This window comes from Coffea eugenioides, chromosome 3, assembly GCF_003713205.1.
Source record: "Coffea eugenioides isolate CCC68of chromosome 3, Ceug_1.0, whole genome shotgun sequence".
Classification (NCBI taxonomy): Eukaryota; Viridiplantae; Streptophyta; class Magnoliopsida; order Gentianales; family Rubiaceae; genus Coffea; species Coffea eugenioides.
In genome coordinates this window covers 17,729,060-17,736,506 of record NC_040037.1, presented here as the reverse complement: position 1 = coordinate 17,736,506, position 7,447 = coordinate 17,729,060, and the positions used below count along the sequence as shown (strand labels likewise).

Below are 7,447 nucleotides of genomic sequence, written 5' to 3'. Positions count from 1 at the left end.
AAAAAAAACATATTAAAACAGGGACGCGCTATAAGAGAAGGGGCGCCATTGTGTGGGAATGGAATACAATCATTCCCAATAATTCTTTGAAATTGGACCCACTACTTTATTGAGGCAATAATTAGATGTATAATAGAGAGGGGGCTGCTCCGTCTGGACCACTCTTGCTTTGGACAATAAAATCATCAAAGAGTCTTAAATCACTGCTGTTATTGTCTTAAAACATAGGCTTTTATGTGATCCCTAATATCAAATTTCCCTAATAAAATGTTGATGACAGAGTAAACTAATCTTGTTTATCAATTTCCTCCATTTGTAATTAGTTCAAGATAAATTTGGATTTTGGGTGCCTAGCTCCAATTCCACCTAGTTGAATAATTGATTATCATTGCCTGGGGTCCACCTTGATGCCAATTCCACCTAGTTGAATGGTTGGTTGTCTCAATACTCTTCTTCACCTTCTCACCAGAAACAAATAAGCAATTTTCAGGAAAGAAATACTTTGCTAGCTCTGCAGTTAGTGACATTTGTTTCTCTCTTAAAATTTGAGAGTGAAACTGACGAAAATCCCTCCAAAAGAGATGGAGATGGCCTCCACTTGCAGCATCGATCGTGTCTTACTTGATCTAGAGTCGCTCCGGAACAGCTCCGGAATATCCCTTTATCTTCTTTACGATGTTCGTGAAGCAATCAAACACATGAAATTTCTCCAAACATTTCTTATGTGTGCTAGAAAGTGGAGCCAAAGCAATGATTTGTACTTGCAATCTGACAATGTTGTGAAGAGGGTAAGTCTTCCATCTTTCTTATCTTGTATCGAAGATACCTTTCACAAATATGAGGAGGATATTCACTCTCTTTCCCGTGATAAGATATATGTAGTGTTCCGCGAAATTAGGAAACAGATCATATTATTCAAGCAAGAAATCATCCAAATTTACTTTGCTTTGGCAACTTTGGCAAGCAACAGGTCATTTCAATCAAATTCTTGTATGACAGATGATGAACTGTTGGAATTCATAGACCTCATCCTGCAAAATCTAGCGGATTTGACAAATGACGATTTGAATTGGAAAATTACTAAATCGTCCATTTATGCTGCTTTGAGTGCTCAAGTCCAAGATCTTGAAGCAAAGCTGACATTCTTGAAAAGCTCCATTCCCTTTGCCAAAATGCGAGGAACCGCAGATATTCCTGCCTTGCTATTGGCTCACTTTGAAGTGGTGGCGTTGACCGCAGCACGCCTCTCTTACATGTGTTCTTTTTGGGATGATGATGACGAAAATCAAAATCCTGGGTTCTACTCCAGAAGAACTTGCAGCTTCAAACTCCTCAGCATCATTACATACAGCAGTGATGGATGAGCGGATATTGAACAACTTCAACGATTCTCTGATAGGACGTCTCTGGGAGTTGTTATGCTGCAGCTCTAGCTTTGTGGATTCTATGAAAGATGAAATGCAAACACTCTATGCAGAACTGAGGTTTTTGAGAAGCATTTTAAGGGAGCATCATGCGATGATGGATGAACAAAATGAAAAAATTGGAGCTCTCCTTGGTGAGGCAGGCATTATAATATTCTCGCCCACTCTGAGCAGAGTGATAGAAGGAGAAGTTAGCTTCTCAGGATCCACCCAGGTTCTTGATTTTTGTGATCTGCTGGCCAATATCAAGCATTTTAAGGATCAGATCAGTGGCTCAAGTACTATACAGAGTCTTCCTAATTCCTCTCATAGCTTAAGAGCACCAGAAGTTAGCCAGACTTCCAGCCGCATGCTATCAAAAGGTAAAATGCCAATGGACCATGAAGTCATGGTTGGTCTTGATGATAAGGGAGAACAAGGAATTGAACCACTTATCAAGCATTTTGAGGATCAGCTCAGTGTCTCAAGTACTATACAGAGTCTCCCTAATTCCTCTCATAGCTTAAGAGCAGCAGAAGTTAGCCAGACTTCCAGCCGCATGCTATCAAAAGGTAAAATGCCAATAGCTCGTGAAATCATGGTTGGTCTTGATGATGAGGCAGCAAAAGTAATTGAACGACTTATATGGGGATCAGAACAGGTGGAAATTGTTCCCATTGTGGGAATGGCTGGGCTTGGTAAGACGACTTTAGCCAAAAAAGTTTACAATAATATTTCAGTAACCTGTCACTTCCACATTCGTCTTTGGTGCACTGTTTCTCAAGAATTTAACATGAAAAGCTTGTTAATACAAATTTTGTGCTCTAATGAAAAACAGTCGAGGATGGATGAAGAGCTTAAAAAATTGAATGAACATGCGTTGCTTGAAAAGCTCCGTCAAAGGCTATTGAAGAATCGGTATCTTCTTGTTTTTGATGATGTCTGGGACATTGAGGTATGGAATGAGCTGAGAACTGCATTCCCCAATGACAAGAATGGAAGTAGAATCATCTTTACGAGCCGATTTTCTAATGTAGCTTCAGATTCAAAGGTTCAATATGGTGGAGAACCTCACTATCTTCACCCACTCAGTGAGAAAGAAAGTTTCGAATTGCTGCAGAAGAAGGTGTTTGGAGAAGAAGAAGAATGTCCTCAAGCATTGCATGAATTGGGAATGGAGATTGCCAAAAAGTGCAGGGGATTGCCACTTGCACTCGTTGTTGTAGCTGGAGTCCTGGCAACTATAGAGCATGATATTTGTGTTTGGGAAGAATTTGCTGAAAGTTTTACTTTGACCATGGTGTCTGGTGCAGACCAGTGCAAGAAGTCCTTGGAGCTCAGTTTTGAGCATTTACCATACCACTTGAAGGAATGCTTGCTGTATTTTGCTGCATTTCGAGAAGATGAAAAAATTGGTGCCAAGAAGTTGATGTGTCTATGGATTGCAGAAGGATTTGTGGAAATAATTGAAGGAGAGAAATCAGAGGATGTTGCAGAAAAATATCTGATGGACCTAATTGGCCGAAACCTAGTTATGGTAGGTAAGAACAGATCCATTGGTGGAGTGAAAACTTGTTACATTCACGATTTGATATTTGAGTTCTGTAAGGGCAAGGCGAAAGAAAAGAAATTCCTGCAGGTCCTGCGAGGATATGATGAGCTTTCTACCTTTAATGAGCCTCCCAACCTACCTCGGTTGTCCATTTGCTCCAGTGGCAAAGATTTTATGAAGTCAAAGCTATTTTGTCCATGTTTAAGTACTCTGCTATTCTTTGATGCTACTCCAGGATATAATAAGTTGAAGTTGCTTAATATCTCCTTCCTTTTTTGCATCTACAAACATCTTAAAGTTTTGAATTTAGAGGGCATTAACCTAATGTTGAAGGAGCTTCCAGCTGAAGTTGAATCACTTCTTTGTTTGAGGTACTTAGCCCTTAGAGCTTCGGAAATGGAATTCATTCCACCATCTATAGCCAAGCTCTCACATTTGGAAACCTTTAGTCTAAATTCTGATGAGACGGTTTCATTGCCAGATAGCATCTGGAACATGAAGAAGTTGAGGCATGTACATGTAGAGAATGGCGTCGTTATTCCTTTCTCTTCCAATGACAACGTTGTTGAAAACCTCTCTAATTTAGACACACTGTCTACTCTGGAGCTTTATCTTGATAAAGAGGGAGAGAACCTGTTGAGAAGGATTCCCAACGTTCGCCAACTTAAAATTTTCAATTGTGGGAAACAAAATAGAGTATGCTGCAACATGAGTCGACTAGAATGCCTAGAGTCACTCGGCTTAGGGGACTACGGCTTCTTAGGTTCACGGGAACATGTTGAGCTTTCTTTTCCCATGAATTTGAAGAAGTTGAGTCTCGGCAATCTGGGTCTTCCCTGTAGTAAAATGTCATTGATTGAACGACTACCCAATCTTGAAGTCCTCAAATTAAGAGACCGGGCAATGGAGGGCCAAAGATGGGAGCTGATGGAAGGAGGATTCCCTCAACTCAAGGTCTTGACTTTGGAATACGAAAGCATTGAGAAGTGGATAGAGGCAGACCCTGACAGTTATGATTACTTCCCGTGTCTTCAGCGATTAAAACTCTTCGGAATTTTTAATTTGAAAATGATGCCTGCTTGTTTAGGGAGTACACCAACTCTTGAAACAATTCAGGTGGCGCATTGTGGATATGGCGTCAAATCTTTAGTATGGGAAATTGAAGAAGCACAGGAAGATAATTATGGAGATGTGAATCTGAAGATCATCATCATAGATTGAAGGGCATCAGCTGGTGCAATATCTGGTAATTTTTTTTTTTTTTTGTCATCACCATCAATTGGCTTGTAGAAATAATCATGCTTTTTATTTTTAAACAAGTTTAATTTATATTTACCATTTGGTAGCTTTTTTGTACTTCAGTAGTTGCCTGTAATGCATGCACAAGCGCATTGAAATTGATGAACAAGCAACTAATTATTGCTCTATTTTTTTTTCTTAATGATATCATCAGGGAGTGCATGCTACGGTGGTTTTTCCTCTTCAGATTGTAATTGGTCATCTGTGCGGGGTCTGGCTTTCTTTGATACTTTTGTGGAAGATGGAGGTAAAAGTTGGAAAGGATCAATGGCTCTTTTCTTGTCAAAATATGGTGGAAACAATCAATGAGATTATTCAGATATTTTGTTGTTGGCCTATTTTGTGTAATTTCGTTTTGCTGAATTTAATGATGGTTTTGTGCTATTTCTTTTCAAACATGTGTCAATTTGCCGTCAAGGAACTTTGTTATCATTTTGATAGAATTGATTAACAATTTATGTTTGAGCTCATGATTCTTGGAAGAATATGATAGCCCAATTTGGAAACCTCTATGATCATCTCTTTTCTGCTCAATCTTAGGTTTGGATTTAGGATATCCAACTTTGAGATTTGCTAAATTTTCAGGATCATATTTTACTTCTTTAAATTGGAGAATTTTTGCAAAAGAATGTTTTTAACTTGGTTTTTCTGCTGCTTGTGCTAATTGCTCGAAAGGGCATTAGCTCCAAGGAGCTTTAAAGGTGATATGTTTGTATGAATATTTAATTTTCCATTTTTGAATTCAACACCATATGTTTTAGATGATATATAGAGTTACGGATAAAATACCCAGATTGGATAGAAAACGAGTATAAATTTCACAATTGTACAATGGGTCAATGCCTTTATTTATACGCTATGTCAAGTGAACCTAGACAACTAGTACAATGAATTTTGGGCTAATTAACATATAATCAAAAGAAAAAAAAATGAGATTTGGAGATTTTCATAGTTTAAAAAAAAAAAAAGAGCAGCTAACTAAATTCTTCGTGATGCGAAGAACCAAAAAAGTAATCTCACTCTTTCTAAATACATGAATGAAATTTAATTGGATAAAATAGGAATCACATTTTGCCAACATCGGGCCTAAAACACATAAACGATTAAACGTTGAAAAAATAAACAGGAAATGGGGTTCAATGGCGTCTTAAAAAACTGGGCTCTTAGGGACGACGCGTAAGCCCATATGCTCCTCTCAAGCTGAACAATAGACTCATTAAATGTTTCTAGGACATTGTGGAGTCTCTCTCACCTCAGCCCACATTGTATTGATCTTATAAGGCCCAAATTTTAGCAACTATGCATTTCTCTAGTTTCTAATCTCAACTAATGATTTGTCCTGAATACTTGGGATGAATTGATGAGAATGGACTTCAACTCGTAATCTATTTTCGCTTCTCTATTTATTGCGAATCAATGGAAAATTTCTCTTTACTACGACTTGATAACACTTTGTGCTAGTATATCAAGGCTATAAATGAGTATGTTATCTTTTTACAGAACTTCCAAAGGTTGAGATTATGATTTTTTACAGCAAATCATGTCTCAATTAGTCTTTTATAGGTTAGGGATATTAACTGTCAGTTAATAATCTTTTCAAGTCATGCCCCACTTTCATCACGCATGCTGGCTAAGGCTTAGTTAACTTTAACCAAATGAGAAAGTAAGGGTAACAAGTAACAACAACGTGGTTCTACTTGCAAAAACTAGGACACGCGCAAGCTGCAAGTCTTACCTAACGAAAAATGAACAAATTTGTAAGACGGTGTCAGATTGGCCCTTCTCAACTATGAAAATGATTAATCATCTAATTGTGAATCTACAATACAAAATATGATAGAATTTGCTGACATAATTTTAGACGGATTTGGGTCCTCTCTAATGAATTCTCTCTTCATTTCGTACAATGTACATTTAGATGTATGACACACGTCTTCAATTACTAAGAAGGGACATGGTCAATTTAAATTTGACTAATCCTAACTCTTGTTAATAAATGAAGATACGTGTCATACATCTAGATGAATACTACGGAAAATGGGGAGAGAATCAACTAGAGATTAACAAAGTCCCGCTCACTCCCGATTGGTTTTCAATTTTGGCGCTTGTTTTATTCCGTGGATCTTTCCAATACAAAATATGGTTGCTCCTGATTTGTGAGGGTATTACTATTATTTAGAGTGAAATTGCTCTGGCAAGAACATAATTGTTTTGGCAATATAGCTAACCCTATTCTATAATTTGCTACTAAGACAGACTATCGATAAGGTTTTGTTAAACAAATGATTTCTATGTTTTGTTGGAGGAGAAAAATGATAGCAATATGAAATTTAAATAGTTAAATTTCTATTCTTTTTAATTAATTTTAAAAAATTATCTTAGTACGTATTCCTAAAACAAATGCCCACTATGTGCAACGCTTATGCTCCTATGCTAATTTCATCAAAATAGATCTTATAAATTTTAGTTATAAACTTAACAATTTTCATTTGAAGTTTAAAAACACCATGTAAGATAATTTTTATAGGCTTTTCAACGGTGTTTTGTTATATATGCGACCAAAAGTATATTCATGACATCCGTCTTCAACATTTTTACTCTAACCTAGTCTTTTTTTTTCGGAGATAATAATTATTGTATAATCTATTCTATCCTAGTCTTTTTCCTCTAACCTTGTGTTTGGATTGTAAATTATTTGAAATAATTTTGTGAAAAAGTACTGTAGTGTTTTTTTGATGTGATGTATGTGAGATAAAAAGGTGATTGAAAAATGTGTTGATAATGCAAGCAAATCAGTATGTGTAAATAAGGCATAAATAAAGTGAAATAGAAGACAATCCAAACACTTTTGGGCAAATACATTTTTCAATTACTTTTTTGATGCATACATTAAATTGCTATAATACATTTTTCAAGAAAAAACTCCCAAATAATAGAAAGCCGAACATAACTATTTCGTATATTACAATTCTTTCAAGAGCATTTGATACACTAAAATACTCATTATATAACAAGCCACACTGTGATACATTTCAAATTCGCTAGAGGCAGAAAACTATGATGTGATTTGTCTACCACTTATGGGGCAAAGTACAAATCAAAGAAAATGTAGGAAGAACTAGTCTTGGTTCCTCGGATGACAAAATAATTTCATTATTAGTTCCCCATATTGCATCTTTACCATACATGATTC

General features: G+C 36.6%; 1 protein-coding gene across 2 annotated transcripts; it reads left to right on the top strand.

Moving 5' to 3' along the window:
* Positions 1 to 339: 339 nt before the first annotated feature.
* On the top strand, positions 340 to 4,779 carry LOC113765673 (putative late blight resistance protein homolog R1A-3). 2 transcript variants are annotated; one of them, XM_027309910.1, is made up of 3 exons: positions 340 to 788; positions 1,000 to 4,201; positions 4,409 to 4,779. In XM_027309910.1, exon 2 carries the CDS (start codon positions 1,270 to 1,272, stop codon positions 4,174 to 4,176), a length of 2,907 nt encoding a protein of 968 aa, XP_027165711.1. In that variant the 5' UTR covers positions 340 to 788; positions 1,000 to 1,269; the 3' UTR covers positions 4,177 to 4,201; positions 4,409 to 4,779. The 2 variants fall into 2 exon arrangements, with proteins under 2 accessions (XP_027165711.1, XP_027165712.1); XM_027309911.1 differs by having other exon boundaries at positions 340 to 1,786; positions 1,976 to 4,201.
* Positions 4,780 to 7,447: the final 2,668 nt, after the last annotated feature.